A 20725-nucleotide genomic window follows, 5' to 3' on the forward strand; every position below is an offset into this window, starting at 1 on the left:
AAAATCAAGAGCTTTTAACCTGTTCCTTTTCTCACTTGCCCGGTACGACTATAAATATAGGGTATCACTACTACGCAATACGCAGTTAAACATAACGTTAAAAAAAAGTAGCATAATACGCAATAACTTAATTTAATTAACGACGTGAAAAAGCTTATTGTATGTGCGCATGTGCAAGATTTGTTAATTTTTTTTCTTTTTCCAAAGATCGTCTCCTTTCTGTCTCGACAATGTCTTACCCCAAAGGGAAAAAACACCTACTATTAAACGTTAAAGAGCTTAAATTTCTCAGTGTAAGGCCTCGTAGATTAAATTATTTACTCTTTATTTTCAGCTGATTAGCTTGAGAATTTAAATGCGAAATATAAATTGAATAATTCTGTATTTAATAACATGATTTTAATAGTGCGTGAACCTATGAACAGAGAGGGCGGGGCTTCTGCTCCCCGTGGCCCCTCCCTCTGCTGCAGAGTGGCGGTCCTGTCATTTTCACCCTCTTTCTTTGGCTGAGTTAGCCAGCTGGGCTGGATCTTTAAGCATAGCGGAAAAACGGGCGGTGTGAGAGCCTTGTTTATATTTTTTCCCCCTCTCATACGTTTTCCACCACCGGGCAGTGACACCGGAGGATAGCAGGACGCTGAGGCCGTGGATGAGCATCACGTGGAGGCGTCAAAGACGGAACTTTGAAGGAGCTCTGCTGTCTTTATCCACAGGTCGGAGGCATGAGCGGGAGAGTGGGAGACCTGAGTCCTAAACAGGCTGAGGCGCTGGAGCAGGTCAGTTTCATAATAAGAAGAGTTTGATAATGCGACTGAATGGGGTGATGCCTTCACACTGGCCTTATTCGTCTTGATCTGCTTCGCTGTTTTCACAGTGTGTGGTTTCCTTCACACTGTGAAACGCTCTAATAGTGTGTGTAGAGGCTCACAGTGAGCTGTCACAGCATGCGCACAGACGCTGTCCTGCATTTATTTCCTTTCTAGCCCATATATCACAGTGGAGTCTCCTCTGTCTAATTAAGCGAAAATTTTAAGGGTTTATACGCAGCACTAATATTTTCTGTTAATGTTAGTCATATACTGATGTATTATTGATCAGCAACTATGGAGGAAGGTTAAATTTGCTAAACTAGATTAAATTTTTAAATATCACCCACGTTTGAAACTGTGGTGTCTTTATTACTCTATATGTAGCCTGTAAATGATACACAGAATCTGTAAGCCACACTTTATAAAGGGTTTATAAGGATTTTTTAAATTATTGTTGTTGTTGTATTAAACTTGATTATATTTTAGATTTTTTTAAAGATCAGAATTGAGCCCATAGAACAAGGATAGCGTTGTGGGAAAAAAAAAAAAAGCTAATCTGACTGAGAAACTCAGGTAACAGATTTTAGTTGCTGTCTAAAACCCATTAGATAGTCAGTGTTCAATAAATTTAAAATCCTAATATTTTACAAGCCAGTGATGTTCCAAATAGTGATTTGTGTATTTGCCAAAAAACATTTGTATCCGTATTTAAATGAATGTAAATGACTTGTTGGCCTATAATTTGCCAAACAACAGACAAGTAATTCTGAGCCAGAAAAAAAGGCAGTTGTTGGCAAAGTGACCTTTATATGTCTCACTGACATTAAAAATGTCCTTTTCTTCATCTGTATGTGAACAAAGTGTTAATAAAAATAGATTAAAAATGTCTTTTTTAAGATTACCCCTGTACTTGGTGCACATTTTCCACCAAGAAGTCAGAGTGGGAAAACATTACTGAAAAACAATAGGTGCTATTTTAGATTTATAGTACTGTGCAAATGTCTTGAGCCATCATCATTTCTTTATATTTTGGGACTGGTGATGTCGGTGATCTTGTCTAAATGAATGGAATTATGAACTTGGGAAAGTACAATCAGATTTTCATCCACCGTACAAAACCATCTGGAAAGCATCTGATTGGCAACAGCTTCATTTTTCAGCATGACACTGATCCCAACCACACAGCCAGTGTTGTAAACCCATCATAGATAGAAAAAAAAACACCATATGGAACACTAGCAGTCATGATTGGCCCCTTTAGAGCCTGGATTTCAAAATTATCATCACAGTGTGGGATCGTATAGACAGAGAATGGCAAACAAAAAGCCATCAACATCTAAAGAAGAGCTTTGAATGTCCTTCATGAACCCTAGAGAACTATTCCTGAAGTCTAAAAGAAATAACAAGAAAGCTTCAAACCAAATATTGACTTTCAAGCTCCTAGAACGGTTTTTGCCTTATGTTTCAATAAGTCGCTGCACCTATTTCCCATTTTTCTAACAAATTATTAATTATAAAGAAATCAGATGTGGCTCAAGACCTTTGTAAAACATAAGTTAAAACTTCAGTGTTATGTTTATTGTTAACACTAGTAAATATCCTTGGGCAGGATACTAACCCCACGTTTGCCTACTGGTGGTGGTTAGAGGGCCCAGTGGCGCCAGTGTCCGGCAGCCTCGCCTCTGTCAGTGCGCCCCAGGGCAGCTGTGGCTACAATGTAGCTGCCATTGCCAGTGTGTGAATGTGTGTGTGTGAATGGGTGAATGACTGAATGTAGTGTAAAGCGCTTTGGGGGCCTTAGGGACTGAGTAAAGCGCTATACAAATGCAGACCATTTAGTATTTCGGACAGTGAAACAGTGATTTCTTTTAACCAACAAATTACATAAATTACTTTTGAAACATGCTGCATTCATAGAGCTGTCAAGAAAAAAATAAAATTTTTGTCCTTGCACAGGTTAGTAGCAAGTGAGCATATCCTGAATAATCCTTCTGACTCTTAGGGTCCTTGTAGTTTACAAAATGTACTTAATTTTGTATGTGTTATGACATGAAACCAGTAACTCATCCAATAAACCCACAAGGACAGTGTTTTACTAGAACTTTTCTGGATACAGTTGTTGGTTAACAGCTTGTGAGCGGCTAATCATAAGCCAGTGAGCTTGTGGTTTCACACTCAGATCCACCCTTTGCTTCTTACTGTCATGTAATGGATTGTGTAGATTACTGGACTCATCAGATGGAATTAATTAAGGAAGAAAAAACAAACCTTTATGTTTGTGTAGTTTAAGTCCAGCAGGCAGCAGGAAACAAATCACGTAAAACCAAACAGGAGAAACACAATGGAAAAAGCCACAGGCAGACAAACATTCAGTTCACTGTAGGCAAATTAGAAACACCAGGGTACACAGCTGAAGCCAATCAGGGAAAACAAGACAAGGGAAGCAAAACTGAATATAGGGCACAAAAATAAGGAGAATATCAGAATAAAACAGGAAATAACTTAACATGGGACCAATTACCATAGTGATGGAGACTTAACTAGACACAGGGAACACGGGTGAGGAAGGGTAAACTGAGAGAGGGAACACAATAAACACAACAGTAACTGTAAAAAAAAAAAAAAAGGCAGAAGAGTGAAAACACAACAAGAAACTGAGAATTAAACTGAAGACAGTTTATAATAGCAGAACTTAAAGGTCCAAAAACACAAAACACAGGGTTCATAACACGACTGCCCTAAATGATGGGTAACGTCACAGTGGGTACGTCCATTTGTTTATGCCGGTGCTTCCACCATGAAAAAACAGGCTCGGCCACGACTTTCTCGCAAAAGAATTTCTTCCTGGATAAATAAACTTTGAAAAAAACCCCAAAACAAAACAGTTCTTAGTCATTAGCAACATAATCAGCTGCAAGTCATGTACCCCATTAAGAGCATATTCAGCTCCACATCTGTTATCATATGATGTCAAGGGTCTGCTGTCATTCATCATCTAGCTGAAGGGAAAGTCTGTTATCTGCATGTATACACACCACAAAGTGTACAATAAAGCCAAAAGTTTATGGACATGTTCTGTTAGTTCATATTAACCCTCCACAGCAGAGGTCTCTGCTGCAGGAGTGTTTTTACAGTAAGAAAGATTGAGACATATACTATACTGTTATGATAAAGGTAGATAAATTATACATGGACTAGCATTTTCTACTGCAAGGCTCATTCACCAAGTCACACCCACATTCATACAGTGCTTTTATCTATGTTGATCTATGCACACACTCACACTGCATCAGGGTTTAGTACCTTGCTCCAGGCGATCGTGGTGATTCCAGCTTTACTACACAGCTGTTTAGTTCCATGTGTCTTTAAAAGTTCACTATTATGTGAACATTGTAATCCACATGTAGTGAGGTATGTTGCTAAAATTGCACATATTTTTCTAAAATGATCTCAGGGGTATTAAATTAAAGATGAAAATTAAAGATCTCATTAACTGTCGTCTAAAATGATGGGTCACTTTACCATGCAGCTGTTTTAATGGTCCAAGCCACTGGAGGTTAAACTGGGCCGAGGTCAACACCTGCTTTAAATGATCGAGTAACAAACCAAAAAAAAAAAGTTTGCTCTTCTTTTTTCACTCTGGTGCGGTGAAGCTAAGATGCTCCTGTGTCTCTTATCCACATCCGTTATATGTCAGGTGTGTTACAATTGTTGAGGCGTTAACGGCTGAACTTTCACTGGGTGGAGCTTAAAGGTTGATGGGAAGTTTTGTTGCTGCTGAAAAAAAAAGATTTTCATTAGTACAAAAAAAACGTTTTAGTGATTTAAGGTTAAAACCAGCGTGGACAGAAGGATGTGACTTTATTTCTACATATGAAAAAACATTAAAATACATAAAGTTAGACCAATAAAATTGTAGGTTTAATGGTAAATGGCCTGTATTTGTATAGCGCTTTACTCAGTCCCTATGGACCCCAAAGCACTTTACACTACATTAAGTCATCCAGACATTCACACACTGGTGATGGCAGCTACATCGTAGCCACAGCTGCCCTGGGGCGCACTGACAGAGGCGAGGCTGCCCGAACACTGGTGTCACCGGTCCCTCTGACCACCACCAGTAGGCACCGGGTGAAGTGTCTTGCCCAAGGACACAACGACCGAGACTGTTGGAGCCGGGGCTCGAACCACTTACAAGACGAACTGCCAACTCTTGAGCCACGATTGCCTCAATAATCAATATCTTTTTACATGAGTGCATCGAGCAGTGGTTTCCAGTGGTTAAAAATGTATTTCAGGCCCGTGAGGTCGGTTGGGTTGTCTGGCTTTCTGGGTGTGTCTTGTATTTTGCCAGAATATGATGTAAAATGGAAGGTGTGTGGATTTCAGGTAACGTCACGTTTTCAAAGTGACACACTGATATTAGGAGAGGCACTTGACATGTTTTGACATGATAGTGCACATAAAGGCAGGCACTTAAAGAACTGGCTTTGGTATTTCAGAACTGAACTAGTCTACACAGATACATGTAACCTCCACTGACTAAGCTTAAGTGGCTGTATGGGAACAAACTCCACCATCCTAATGGAAAACCTGACCATCCTGCATTTTGCAGCAACTGAATTTTTTATGTTTGCCATTTATTTCTGCTCTTTTACATTAAACTGACAAAACCAGCAATACAAATATTTCTTCTTGGTTTTAGGAAGAAAATCTGACCAATTCATCCATCTGTTTCTTTTCTTACCAAATACTTTTCTGTGATTACAAAACCTGCAGCCACACCCCCAAAAATTAACCCCATGCACCAACACGGGGTTAATTTGAGTTTATACGACCTCTTTTATGGGCCCCAAATTTATTATTTGACTTGATTTTTTTTTTGTGCATGTTTTATCATTAAAATCAGCTTGTTTCAAAATAAACTTGTGCCTTATCTGTTCACATTGATAGCAGATAAGGGGGAGAGCTGTTATCAATGTGATACAATGAGTTGATACATTGAGTGAATATAAATCATGATACAGCAATTTTGCAAAGCTTGCATTCACTTCTTCCTCATTTATTTGTGCCAGTGACTCTTGTAAGTCAAAATCTGCAGGAAGGAATCAACCTGCATGTATTGCAAGGGGAAATGATACCATACTCGTCCTTATCTACATGTATTTGTTTGACATGCTGTTGGCTATAAAGTAAATTTAGAGCCTAAAATGTCATGTAAGCCTGCCTCGAGCTCTGTAAACATGTTTACAGGCATCAGCTGTAATGGAAAATAGTCATTAAGTCACAAGATTCAGTGACACACACCACTGTGGAAAAGACTTTGCTTTGGACAAAGAAAAACCTCTTTTAAGGCTGTTTTTCACCCCCAGGCTCACCGCTGTAAACATTTAGTGAAACGTTTCCTCTGAAGTCATATGCCTCTTCTTTTCTCCCGTGTCTGACTGCAGTTTCGAGTACGGGTACAAGATATTCTTTCTCAGCTTCCTGCACAGCATGACCACTTCCTCTTACGTTGGCTCAGAGGTGAGTTTACTACCACTTTGCATCCGTCGCTTTTCCCAAACTGAAAATGGCAAAAAGCAGAAGTTTACCCATAATTCCACTTCCTACAGGCTAAAGTTGTTTTCTCCTGTAATGCAAACTGGGAAAAATCTGGTCGCATTATTTCACTTGTGCAATATGTAACCGCAACTGTGGTGGTTTATTGCATGAAGAGACATGAAGCAACGTGTTTTCACGACTCTGCTCACATAAACCAACACGTGCACTCAACATGCCACCTCTTATACTGTTGAGTGAGGGGGAGGCAGGTCTTCTTGTACCCCTTTTTAATGCCCCCTCCCCGGGGCCCCACCCTTCTCTGTCTGCGTCTGGTTCAAGCAGGGCGTTGTTGTGGCCTGAACCCTCCATTATCAAGTACATTTTGACACACACACACACACACACACACACACACACACACACACACACACACACACACACACACACACAGAGCAAGCTTGTCTGCTTGTTTGTGTGTCTGTTTTGTAACAGTAACATACATGCTAATCTGCCCCTCCCTGCCTGTCAGCTCTGACACGGTTACACTATAAAATATAGAAATGTGAATAAATACAATAAAATAACATGATGCCCACTAACAAGAGGAGCCTATAGAGAGTTTATAGAGCTTGTTTTCACAAAGCAAATGTGTTTGGCACAACAGTGCCATCAGATCATGATTCTGTTTGCTAAAGTTGCTGTCGAGAGGAGAAGTTAATAAAACAGAAAAATGAAAAACAACAACAACAAAAAAACATGTTTTTTTTGCCAAAAGGTGACGAATAAATAAGAGATAAATACAAAAGTTGGAGATCTTCTTTGTGTAACTGATATCCAGAGTCTGAATAGGTGGTGGTTTTGCACCCTGGAGGAAGCGCAGCGATTAAAGCAGGCCTTGTTCTGATTAAGTTCTGAAGCAGAGGCCTAGCACTCCATGTATCAGGCTAATCCACGGCTAATCGCATTAAAGGTGCACTACGGCTGTCTGCTGCTGTGTTTCTGCTGCTCTTCTAGGTTTCAGTTCCCTGGATTTTGATAACAGTGAAGAAGTGTCTCATAATGAGGATTCGGACTGGCGGTTAGGGCGTGCTGTTCTCTTTAATTAGGCCTTACTAAATGAGCGTAAATGCTGTGAAATGCCTGATTTGCTTCTCAGAAAGCTGAGCGTCACAGCTCCAAACATCGACAATGAAGGTCTGTTTGGACAATGCATGCTCTAAATGATACGAGTTATGTCACACTCAGCATCACACTGTAGGAACAGTGCAGCTTAGTGATTCCCAAGAGGCAAAAGTACCCCAGGAGGTATTTGTGCTGTAGCCACGGGATACAGATTAGTTCTGTATCTGTAACCAGTGTGAAAAAACCTGCATGTAACCTGAACAAATCTGAGCAGAAAAGTTGACTAAAAGTGATGAATAAGCACTCAAAGACGGCGCCTGGTCATACCATGTTGACTTTCAAGATCATGGATCATTAGTAATGTGAAAACTCGATATTTACCTTACATGTATTCCAGTTGTATTTACACATGCTGCACCTGTTTCCCATTTTCCTAACAAAAGATAAGGAAATGAGGGGTGGCTCTAGACTTTTGCACAGTACTGTAGTTAAACTATTAGGATCACACAGTTAGGAAATATTGATTAAAGTGTGGCTGGCAGTTCAAGCTGTTGGCTAAGAATATGGAAATGCATATTCTTAGATAAACGTAGTGTATAAAAGCTCTTTTCATCTGTTTCCTTATTCACCAAATTCACCATAGCAGGTGGGATGCCCTTCCTGATGCAACCTTAACAGGATTTATGTCTTCTCCTCAGATCAAACCATGGATTTTTCACTTGTTAGGTAAACTGCACTGGATAAAAAGTTGCAATAGCTTCCTAAAATTATGAATAACAAGTTTAATTAACTAAACATATGGCTAGCTTAAAATAAAGAGCCGGTGTTCACTAAACATAATTTAGAGTAGCTTTTAAAGAAAGAAATAACTGAAATTAACTGTAACTGGATGAGTGATTGAAAGAGAATTCTAGTAGTAACTGATGGTCGTCCAGTCATAACTGAAAGTCTGCGATAATCTGAATGTCCAGATCCAGTTTACATGGGCCTGGACTGCCATTTATATTGTGCTTGTACACCACTCCGAGGATTTAGATTACAAGCCACAATTTGAACGTTGAACATCAGAGGTGTTGTTGATGGAGATGTTGTAGAGTCCATCTGACGGGAGCTTTTAGAGGCATATCAGATGAGAAACACTGGTCTAGTTTATTGATGTGAAGCAAATAGCCTGAATTAGCACATGGTGAGGACACATGATCACCATTAAAATATCAAATTCTGTGCAGACTGGGGCAGCCAGGGATCGAACCACCAAACTTCTATCTTTGTTTCTTGGTAAATAAACAAGAACATATACTGTGGGAATGAGAAGACAGTGAAAAGCCAGATCACTCCACTGATGATTTAAAACCAGTCAGAGATCTCTGTGTGCTGTGAGTGCAGCAAGGATCAGCGGGAGAGTTAAATGGCAGAGAAAAGGTTACCCCTATCCCATATACCCCTTCAGCCTGTGATCATCAAGCGGAGTCTGCTGAGTCAGCTTTTATTAACCACAAGTGCCAAAACTTTGTACAGAGACTTCCTCTTCTGACGACCACAGTTTTAATCACGTTTGTGGGAACATGTTCATATCATGATATTTTGTTTTCCTTTGACATTAGCACACGCTCTTTCTTTAGAACAGCAAACGTTATAAGAGTCCCTGTAAGGTGCACAAATACATTATCGCTTAATTTTGGAGTTTGATCTCCCTGCATTGTTTTTTAGCGAGCATGCACCAGTGATAGCAGCGAAACTATCAGATAGACTGAGAGTTATCAGGCAATGAGCTGCAGACGGAGGCTTTGTACCAGTAATGAGGCACATCGTAAACTTTTATTACAGCTAAAGTCGACGCTGAAAATGTCTGCAGCTGTGAAGTGAAGGTGCATGGATAGAGCCCAAATGTGAAACATAAAACGGAGCCTTTACTGGTACAAGGAAAATCCCCAGAAGTAACCACAAAATAGGAATCCAGTGCAGACACGATGAGAATCGGTAACACCAGGCAGCTTAAACGGAAGTCTTGACAGAGGACAGAGGGGGGAAACAACTAGCTGCAGTCGAATACTCCAAAATGACCTCATAGGTGTTTTCCTTAATATTTTCTGAGGGAAAGCATCGTGAGCTCATAAGGAAAAGAGATCCTGGATGCACCGAGCTGATTAATCATGTGGCGGCAGATACTACAGTACTTGGGTCTCTTTTTCATTCTTCCTGTTGGAGAGAGGATCCAATACTACTCCTTATTACTTCTTATCAAATGCAGTCAATTAACAAAAGTTTCTAAAAGCTGGCATTACATTAATCCAAACTGAGTGATTGTATAACTTAAATGTAATTGGATAATTCTAATCCTTATGTAAAGACTGTTTGTGTGTATAAATCCACATTGTTTATGTAAGAAGCAGATTTCATCAGAGCTGTGTCGTGCTGTGATTACATCTGTGGTTTTACCAGCCTTTCATTGAAGGCTCAAAACACATCAGCAAGTTATGGCCTGGAGCGAAAAATACTATTAATCAGCATTTACAGGTGTGCCACTTGTCAGCCACGTTAATCATTTGCTTTGATTAATGATGGTAAAGTGCGCTGGTAAAGGTAAAGGACGCTCCTGTGAAGCCTCTGCTAAAGGGGGTCATAAGGGAAGCGCTGAAGCACTTTTGCCGCACAGACACCTCCAGGTGACTTCAGTCAGTTAGAAAGCAACGAGACACAGGTGGGAACAGCACAGGTGGGAGACAGCTGCAGAGGATCAGGATGACAGACAGGGAGCGAAAGCGCCCAAGAGAGAAACCCGGGGAAAAGCAATCACCAAAATAAAACAGCAAATGGAAAACAGGAAGCCAGAGATGGTGGCGAGGTTCATTAGCAAGCTGCAGTCATAAACTGTACTGATGACACACAAAGACACGGATATCTGCAGAAACACCGTCAAAGCATGGTGGGGTGGATGGTTGATGAAGTGGACAACTATCCATAGCAGCCAAAGCTGTTTTTATTTTTGTCTCATTTGCTTTATTTTTGTGTTTCGTTGCTGTAAATTTGGACATTTCAATGTGCCAATCTGTAGGGACTGACTTGGTTTTGGGGTGAGCCTCAACTGCAGTGTCTGAACTTTAATATCATATAGACCAAGCGGCGTTTGAAAAAATAACTGTCATCTAAATTTAAAAAGGTTAAACCCATTACTTCAGACCATTACGGTGACATGCATGTCTTTACTGACCCAGAGGAAGAGGTGGCCAGGTCTTCATCCTGGCCCTGCTTTGTGTTTGAGTGCCCTGGAGGTTGCTGTTAGTGTGCCAGGAGGAAGCATTAGGTGTAGTGTAATCTAGTGGTTGAGTAAGATGTAAGTCTCAGTTCACAGCCACAGCACTGTCGTGTCTTTCCACCGGACTGTCAGCTGCAGAGCTAATCACCTTAAAAGGAGCATTAGCCTGTGTGTGCACTCTGTCCTGCATCGCTCGTACTCACACCGTGGTGTTAATGCTGACTGCGTTACAGAGAAGAGCTGCACGGCGATCGAATGTTTGATCATCTAAGAGTTTCTTTTATATTTTTAAACTTCTGAATAATTGTCTCAGATCATTCAAAAACATCAGGGGAACAATTTTAGTAATTCCTGGCTTCTCAGATTGTCGTCTGACACCTTTACATGATTTTTTTTTTTTTTTGTTATTTGGCCAAAGTTGGAACAACATAGTTCCAACATGAGCACCGTACTGCCATTATTCCTGCTAATATTTCTGTTAGATTCCTGTTGATAAGCAGATTTAGGAATAATATGAGAGAAAATTCCAGAGGAAGCTTATATAAATTAAAGCCTTTCTACATCACCAGCTGCCCCTTTAATTACAGCACCATGTGTTTGCACGATGGTTTTAGTTTTAGCTTTATGTAACATATCCTACATTGTATAATTCAGCATTAAATTTGTTAAAAATATTACATTTTCCGATGTAAATTTTAAGAATCACAGCAAAATTATGTTTCTTATCTCTTTTCTGGACTCTCTTATTTTATCCTTTTAATTTGCACTTGTTATATAATCTCATTCAAGCTTCAACTCTCTTTATTGTGGAATAGAAGATGGATTTCAGCATTAATCATGGCTGCCTTCTTTTTTTATTTCTCCTTTTCAGCCAGAAACTTCAATATCCAGAAGTCTGAGGCAATGCTGCGAAAGGTAATAAACTTGGACTTTCACTTTTGTAGGCCTGGACTTTTAAAGGACTTCCACGTGTAGCACTCTTCTAGAAATGCATTGCACTGCTGAACCGCAAGCCAAAGTACGACCATAATGCGTTCCCATTTAGTGAACGATATTCGTGCGCTTAGCTGCAGCACACACTGGTTATTAGTGTGGGAGTGGCTCCAGATTAGAGAGGAGCAGTGTGGTAATGTTACACTGTGGATAAACTGAGTCATCACTGCCACCAAAGAGATAAGATGTAGATAAAAAGGATTAAAGAAGTATTTACATTGATGGGATAAGATTTACAGTGACTAAATTTACTGTACAGGTGACTGTTGTCCACTAGGGGGCAGAATGTGAAGTTGCGTTTGCGATTATTTGCTGTTTCTGTATCATTGTTGCCTTCTACGAAACACAGTTCATGCACAATTTCAAACCATGATTCAACCAGGGATTAAGGCGACTACTAATTATTTACATGTTGCTTCCATTGCTAGTTGTCATCAGGAGTACTAGTTAGTTAATTTAAATATTATTTTATTTATACTTTCTGTGGAAGTTCTAAACGAGGTGTGCAGATGTTAGCCTGCGAGAAAGGAAGGCGGCTGATGCTAATACTGCTAACGGTAGCAACGCTCTGCAGACTAATCTGACACTGCGTGTGTGCAGCAAAGGTCAAAGTCCTGCAAATTTAACACACAGTTATCAAGGTATAGCATTAACAGTTTCAAATAGCTCCTAAATATTACATGTGGAAATCACCAGACGAGGAGTTCCTGTTTTGTTTTCAACTGTAAATGACAAAAAAATGCACACGTACTTTACGCAAAGTCTGGAGGGAGGATAGGAAATGACAAAAACCCCAAAAACATCAAAACTTTACACTCTGATGACATCAGACACCTCTGAGAAAATGTCACCTTTACGTTTCACTCCAAGTTGGCGTCTGAATACAAACCCAGGTTCTTATGCTGTATATCAGGGGTAAGTAACTCCAGGCCTCGAGGGCCGGTGTCCTGCAGGTTTTAGATCTCACCCGGTGTCAACTCACCTGAATCAAATGATTAGTTCATCACCAGGCCTCTGGAGAACTTCAAGACATGTTGAGGAGGTCATTTAACCATTTAAATCAGCTGTGTTGGATCAAGGACACATCTAAACCTGCAGCACACCGGCCCTCGAGGTCTGGAGTTCCCCACCTCTGCTGTATATAAAAAAAAAGAAAGTGCCACTTTAAAAAATAAAAGTTGTCAGTGTTTCAGCTCTGTCATTGAGACAGATTATTAATGTGGGTAACATAGTTGTTTGTTTCAGCTGCAGCCCTGGTGCTATTTAATGGTCTGAGAACTACTAAATAACAAATCAAAAAAATGTATTATTAATATTTAAGTGATGATCTCTAAGCTTGAAAAAAGAAGTTACCAACAAACTCCAACAGGAAGTGAACTGAAAACCAGAGGCTAACAATCCCCAGTTACTATCGCAAATAAAAACAACAGAAAACTGCACAATGATGGCGGGAAAATCATCTCATGAAATCAAACGAGAAGCATGTGAGCAAGTGAGCAAAGCAAGTGAGCAAAGCAACAGTAAACATACAGGAATCAATAACAGATGAGGACAACAACAGAAGCACAGATGACACAACGATAACAACAGAAGCTAACATGCATCCATCTTTTCTTCCAGCATTTGGAGTTCAGGAAACAGATGAAAGTAGACACAATAATCACTGACTGGCGTCCACCAGAGGTAACCCCCTGAAAAGGTTTTATGTACATGTAATGTAGCTTCATTGTACTTTCAGAAAATGACATGGCTTCTTCGCTCCTATTCCAGGCAGTGTTTGATATCAAAATCGGGGGTTTTCTTGCAGGTTATCGAGAAATATCTGTCAGGAGGGATGTGCGGTTACGACCGTGAGGGCAGTCCCATCTGGTACGATGTCATCGGACCTGTAGATCCTAAGGGCCTCTTTCTGTCTGCCTCCAAGCAAGACTTCATCAAGTCCAAGATCAGAGACTGCGAGATGCTTCAGAAGGAGTGTAACCTCCAGTCGGAGAGAGTAAGAGCCGATGCAGTGTTCCTGTTCACGCCTCACACTAAAATGCCGTATCCCTGCGATTACTCCCCACCTGGTGACCCTTTGGCCTTCAGCACTGCATTTTTGATTTATTTGAATTAGGATCAAAGTTAATTGTTTTAGTTCAATGACTGTTTAAGATCACAGTTATTGGTCACCAGAACATGAAATCATTTTAAAAAGAGCTCAAAGCATTCTTTAATCTTCATGAATTCATTAATTTTATAAATACCACATAATCACGTCCTAATATTTTATTTTATTCTTCTTGTCTCCTTTGGATGTCACTGAACCCACATTATTTAATCTTATAACATTATTTAATCACACTATGGCCGTTTTTCGCAACTTGACTGTTAACTCTGCAATAAACATGCATCTCATTTTCTGTCTTTATGTCACCGTTTCCTTCCAGCTGGGGAAGAACGTGGAGTCGATCACAATGATCTACGATGTTGAGGGTCTGGGCCTGAAGCACTTATGGAAGCCAGCTATAGAAACATATGGAGAGGTATAGACTTGTATGCATGTAGTGTAAAAGCAGACGGAGCAGAAGAAAAGATCTGTTGGTGCTGATGTTTCTCTGTTGCACCAGATCCTCCAGATGTTTGAAGACAACTATCCAGAAGGGCTGAAGAAACTGTTTGTTATCAAAGGTGATTTCATACTTTTTTGAAATGACAAATTTAGCTGAATGTCCGATTGACAGATTTCTGCTTTTTCTGTCGCAGCCCCTAAAATCTTTCCTGTGGCCTACAACCTCGTCAAGCACTTTCTGAGTGAGGCCACGCGACAAAAGATCTGCATCCTGGGAGGTGAGACAAAAACACTGCATGTCACTACCTTCCGTTTGCAAGATGTCACTCAAAGGAGTGAAATTTAGTGTTATGGTTTCGGTGCTTTCACAGCCAACTGGCAGGAGGTGTTATTGAATCACATCGATGCCGAGGAGCTGCCGGCGATATACGGGGGTAAACTGACGGATCCTGACGGAGACCCTCGTTGTCGCAACAAGGTGAGTCAGGCTGCAGCATCCTGACTTGTTTGTCCTTTATTTTTTAAATGATTAAAAAATGGCTGAAACGTTGGAGGCGACAAATATCCATCACAGATTTACAATCAGTGCTTTTGGCTCACTCATAAGACATTAATGTATCTGTTGCATATAATCTCAACATCTCTAAAAGCCTCGGTCGCTGTAGTAGTCTGAAGTTGTTTTCTTTGGTTGTCGGGTAATTTATCGACTGTTATTCTACTGTAGTTGTTTAGCCCACATTCATAAAGACTGTATATAAAAGATGGATGTAGCCACCTTCACATCGCTCAGTGGACGATCTGTCTTAAGCGCATGGCCATAATATAATATCTACATTTATTTTCCATGACACAACACTTGAAACTACGTTTATAAACTCCTCAGGACTTCATCACTGAGGTCACAAGTCAGGTGAAAAGAAGGGTCATTGGACTTTTCTTTGCAACAGGAGTCGCCCCCTGCTGGCCTTTATGGTTGAATGCACTTTAAGTACTTCAGGACTGGCTTGCTTTTTAGGCCTGAGGTTTTCAACCTTTGTGATAAATGAATCAACCCTTTTAGGACTGTAACGTGCTTGACTGTGGGCACAGACGACATTTTTATGTTATTCCCTTGTTTCTATTAGGCCAGGTGTTCACACGCTGTATATCCAATACACCTTCATATAAATATCATCATCGATACATTGTGTGTTTCGCTCAGTGATGTGCTTCTTTGTTACAAAGAATATGAACATGACAGTTTATTTACAAATGTGTCCACTGACTGCTTTAAGGTGACCAGCATATCAGAAATCACATGACTGCGCTCAACAGACTGAGAGTATCAAATATCATTTAATATTAAAAATGCATCAAGTGAATTCAGTAACAAACACCAATGTAATCATTCATATATATGTGTGTTTTATTTGATAACATTACGCATCTCGTTTTGAAAACAAGCTGTCACACAGGTGTGGTTCTTATTATAGCTGTAAATGTAATTTTCTATTTCTATTAAATGTATTAAGCTTTTAAATTAATGAAGCTATGTGACAACTTTAATTTTCAAAACTGCTGTGAGTGGATAGCAGTCTGACTCCAACTACAGCCAATCAGCTCTCCCGTAGATGCAGAAATAGTCACCGTTTTACTGTTTTAATGTATCTCGACTGAAACTTGTGAGTCCTGTAGTTTCCCTTCACTGCTTTGCATCGTGTGCTCCTACGGTTTTAGCAGCTTCCCCTGTGCTTTGATATCATGCTAATATGTTGTGGGTTTACATTTGACTAGTAAGCGATGTTTTACATAACCTCCTGCTACAGCCAAACAAACTACCACCAGGCTACTCTAACACTGAATCATAAAATGTTCAGCCGGCTCTGGCTGTGTGAGGGATCCTGTTACACATGGATGAACCAGTCTAGTCACTGCAGGTCACTGACAATGCACCGGCTATTCCAGACTGGCTGTCTGCAGCAGGATAAATCAATACAGCTACACACACACAAAACACTGTTTAGCGCATCTTTCTTGATACAATACAAAGGGCTTGTGTGTTGCATTAAAAAGAATGACCAATAATATGTTTGCAGTCCTGTCAGATGTTCTGTGAAGCGAGTAGTGGCCTTACCCTGCAGAAAACAGCAGCTTCGGTAGTCCTGCAGCCGTAGACGCAGCTCCAGATGACACAACTGACCCGTGTTTGTCACTGTTTCTGTAGATAAAAAATTGGGCCCAGAACAGATGAGGAACAGAACGAGAGAAATTCATTTTGACTGCGTTGAGGGGAACAGACGCTCAGCCTCAAATGTTTTGTTTCTTTCTCTCCTTTTTTTAACCTTGTGTGTTTAACTAGTTGTCCTTTAGCTAGCTGTGTGTCATTGATTTTCTATTGTGTTATTCTGATTTTGGTCCATGTGTGAATTTGTGTTCTAATTGCTGTTACGGGTTCACGTACTTGTGCTGTCCAGTGTAGTTGTGTTGCAGAACGAGTGTTTAATTAGAAAGGTTTAAGAGTTTTGTTTCTGAATATGATGCCTCATTATTTTCAGGTACTGTTAAACAGTTAGTGGCTTTGAAACGGGTGCATACAGCTTTGATAATATCATTTTTTATATAGCTTTAAAAATAACAAGATTATTAAGTGCTTTACTAATAAAACTCTCTGGAACAACATGAGTGTAAAAGGAGAGAAGAGAAAATCACTAAATGCAACTTTCTGTTTCCAACAGGAGCCGAGTGGTCGGGGACACAAATCTGAGAAATTTACTTCATTTTAAAAACCTACTTTAAACAAAATGAAACATACATATATATATAAATAGCGCCTTATGCACCTCACAGGGTTTTTCCCCGTCACTCTTCCTCCTTCTGTATGAACTGTGTAAATTGACTGATGTTCTTCTCACTTGCTGTTAGTTTTGTTTTGATTCTTTGCCTCTGCCTTTCTTTTCTGTACCTGTTCGTTTTTCTGTGGCAGTCATAAAATAAAATCACATAAAGGTACATATCTGCAAGATTTTTAGAGAAGTGGTTACACAATAGTTTGACTTCCTCCACAATAAAGCTGACATCCCAAAACAGCTGAAAACTTTGTGAAACCGTGACAGGTTTTCTTAAATTTGACCTACAGTTTAGAGCTCTGTCTGTCTGTACGTGCTCTTAACCTGCTCGTCACCTGCTGGACCGATGGACATTAGATTCAACAATACAGGCAGCTCAGCTCAGTTCTCATCAGGAAGTCACTGCCCTCTGCTGGTTGCATCCTGTATTGCACTGTTATGGGAAATCACTGAACATCATTGGTTTGACTTTATGTGAATAAACAGAAAAACCGAGAGAGAGAGAACACTTTGCTCGTCTATAACATTTTTACCAGTTTTGTGCTCAACTAGACATTTTACAAGCTTTCATAGCTGTAAAATGGCACAGTAAGTGAAGCCTTTTCTTCTTTCCTTCACTTTTCTGCTCTCAAACCTCTCACTCATTGTCTGTGTGAGTATTTGACACCTGTTTTTTGACTTTTTGACTCTCTGCTGCAGATAAACCATGTTGGACCAGTTCCTCCCTCCTACTACGTGCGGGACCATGTGAAGGTGGATTACGAGCAGTCTGTGACCATCAGCCGAGTTTCTTCACAGCAACTGGACTTTGAGATCTTGTTCCCCGGCTGTGTTCTCAGGTCAGTGATAAAAGTCATACAGAGTCTATGATTAAAGGTCCTGTCAAAAGGAGACTGTCATGTAGAAAGAATAGTATCTGTAAATTTCTCAAAGTGGAGTCGATGAGCCGTAGCTAAGAGCCCTTAAAAAGAATGTGCTGTATCATTACAGAGACGGCGTGACTCACAGCCACAGAGGCTGTGATATGATTATGACTCATCACGCCAACTTGTTGTGAAATCACTCACTTCATTCATTGTGCGATTAAAGGTTGAAGCACGCCATCCGTCTTTGGAGCGTGAAGAAATCTTTAAAGTGATCTTTATTCAGGTCATTTATATCACAAAACATCAAATGACAAACCAAAAGGGTCTATGTTCAAGCTACAGCTTAAAAAAAAGGAAGATTAAATCAGTTACATCTTTAAACTTTAATGTAAGTACAGAATCGTGACAAAAGAAGAACCAGAACAACAAAGTTAGGTTTGCTATTTTGACAGTTACAATGTAAAATCAAGTGAGTAGGGTCCCAGTCAACCTGAGCAGCCACTCATTGCTAGGGAAGAATGTGCGCTCCCTCTTGGTGCAGCTTATTCCTCGTCGTAGTTCCTCCTCTCCCAGCTGCAGTGAGACCATAGACAGAACAAAAGATGGACATGGCTACGGTGACATCATTCACTGGTTTCTAAAGTCCCATTGTGTAGCCTCGAGACGAGCATTTCTGCCATCACCATCTTGGTTGTGAGAAACCACGTCTAACTGTAGAGCACAGTCTAGCTTTCAAAATAAAGGCCTTCGCTAATTCAAAGCATTTTTACATCCTGTTAGGTGGCAGTTTGCCAGTGACGGCGGAGACATCGGATTTGGGGTCTTTCTAAAGGCCAAAAAGGGTGAATGGAAGAAGGCGGCTGAGATGGAGGAAATCGTCCCCAGTCAGCGATACAACGCCCACTTAGTACCCGAGGATGGCTCACTGACCTGTGAGCGTCCAGGAGTCTGTGAGTAGCCTTGTATTCGAATGCTGCTGTGATGTTAAACCCAACTGTCTAAATACTCCATCCTGCCTGTCCCCCACAGATGTGCTGAGGTTCGACAACACCTACAGCATCTTCCAGGCCAAACGCATCAGCTACAGTGTTGAGGTCCTGCTTCCTGATCATTTACAGCCCGCGCAGAGAAACGGGAAGTCCGGCGACCACGTGGAAGTGGAGTGCGACAGTCAGTTATAACAAAGATGATGTCATCAGATCAGTGATGGTTAGCCGCTCAGAAAGCACAGCCTTACATACTTGATTTGAACATGTCGTGTGGATTAATAGTATTATATCTCAATGCTGGGTGACTCTTATTCATGTGGCATCTATTTGGAAACTTCACTTCACCCATTCTCCTCTCAAACATCACAGATCTCAGATTTTCAGCCCATTTTTTTGGCCTGTTTAGCTTTACTCTGTTATTTTTGTTCCACATCAGCACTGGTGTTTCAACAGGTGCCAAATAAATGAGCTGGTTATAACACAGCGTGATACGGTGTAAACAAACAGCTGAAATTAGTATCAAACTTTGTCCATGTGCAGAGAAATATTTTCTATAGACATTTTCTGAGTATATGCAGTAAAATCAAAGTAAAACTATAAATATTTGAATTTATTGCAAAATGCACTAAATTTTGTGCTATTTGTCATTCTTTTTTTGATTCATCATTTATCAGGTGTGCCTCTAGTGATCACGCTTTCCATGAACATACACTGTCATGTCAAAAAGAACATATCACAGGATTCTGCAGTGAAGACTAAGAATCCCATCATTCAGTAGCTCATAAACCACCTTCAGCACCTTCAGCTCATTGACATTTGCAGCTATTGTTTATGCACAGCTAAGGTCCTGTAACAGCATTTCAGTCAGGTTGAGGTCTGGAGTTTGTCTGGACCATTGCAGCACCATGAGTCTTTTCGTTTTCAGCCATTCTGTTGGAGACTTGCTGCTGTGTTTGAGATCATTGCCCTGTTGCTGAGCCTTCTTTGGGCCTCACATTTGACACTAGACTACTTTGGCACTGGAGGAGCTCATGGCTGACTTAACTGACTTGACTGCATGGTGCACAGGTCCTGAAGCTGCAAAACATCACTTCTCCACCACTGTGATGACAGTTGGTGCAAGGTGTTGGTGCAGAGTTTGGACACTTTGGCCTCATCTGACACAAGGATGTTCCTGAAGTGTTCTAGTTTGTGTAAATACAAGCTCACAAACCGAAGCTGTGCTGCCACGCGAGTACCTGTGAAAGCTTTTTCATAGGACTGTATTAACAATTAACTTATATTCGCAAAAAAACCCTTTCCTCTAAATATTTTTTTTCAAAGAATTGCATTAATGTGATTTATTATATAATTTAATATTTAAGTTTTAAGTCCAAGACTGAAAATATAAAGGCAGAAATGAATATAATAAATCCTCTTGTTTGGTAAAATAAACAGTATATATTATTCCTGCCATTCCAGTGAGTGAATCTTTATAATCTGACTGTGTCTCAAAGCTGTAATAACACAGTTGTAAAGAAATAAAAATGGAATAATTGTAATATTTGTTTGATTTGTTTGATTTGAAGCTTTCATGGTTCCAACATTGATGCTTCACAGATTTAAAGCGTAAAACTTTGAGCACCTTCACCGAAAACTGTACTGATGCAAAACAAATGTAAAAGCCAAACTGGACAGAGTTTATATACATACGGTGTTTTAATAACTCAGAATGTGACACTATGGTAATGGAGCTCCTTTCTTCTGGGAATTTGCTTCACCGGTTATTTT

General features: G+C 40.2%; 1 protein-coding gene across 1 annotated transcript; it reads left to right on the top strand.

Annotated features, from left to right (window-relative positions):
• The first annotated feature begins 410 nt into the window (after nucleotides 1–410).
• Nucleotides 411–20485, top strand: sec14l8 (SEC14-like lipid binding 8). Its single transcript, XM_031756609.2, has 12 exons — nucleotides 411–776; nucleotides 6260–6335; nucleotides 11603–11646; nucleotides 13345–13407; nucleotides 13532–13720; nucleotides 14154–14249; nucleotides 14334–14394; nucleotides 14470–14553; nucleotides 14647–14753; nucleotides 17800–17939; nucleotides 18747–18916; nucleotides 18996–20485. Exons 1-12 carry the CDS (start codon nucleotides 723–725, stop codon nucleotides 19145–19147), a joined length of 1236 nt encoding a protein of 411 aa, XP_031612469.1. The 5' UTR covers nucleotides 411–722; the 3' UTR covers nucleotides 19148–20485.
• The last annotated feature ends 240 nt before the right edge of the window (nucleotides 20486–20725 follow it).

The sequence above is a fragment of the Oreochromis aureus genome, linkage group 12 (genome assembly GCF_013358895.1).
Source record: "Oreochromis aureus strain Israel breed Guangdong linkage group 12, ZZ_aureus, whole genome shotgun sequence".
NCBI lineage: Eukaryota > Metazoa > Chordata > Actinopteri > Cichliformes > Cichlidae > Oreochromis > Oreochromis aureus.

Excerpts from the sequence above, each read along its gene's own strand:
- sec14l8 (XM_031756609.2), top strand. The coding sequence starts at position 723 with ATGAGCGGGAGAGTGGGAGACCTGAGTCCTAAACAGGCTGAGGCGCTG. Across the intron at positions 6,336-11,602 it reads CCTCTTACGTTGGCTCAGAG|CCAGAAACTTCAATATCCAG; the intron begins GTGAGTTTACTA and ends TCTCCTTTTCAG. Across the intron at positions 14,754-17,799 it reads ACCCTCGTTGTCGCAACAAG|ATAAACCATGTTGGACCAGT; the intron begins GTGAGTCAGGCT and ends TCTCTGCTGCAG.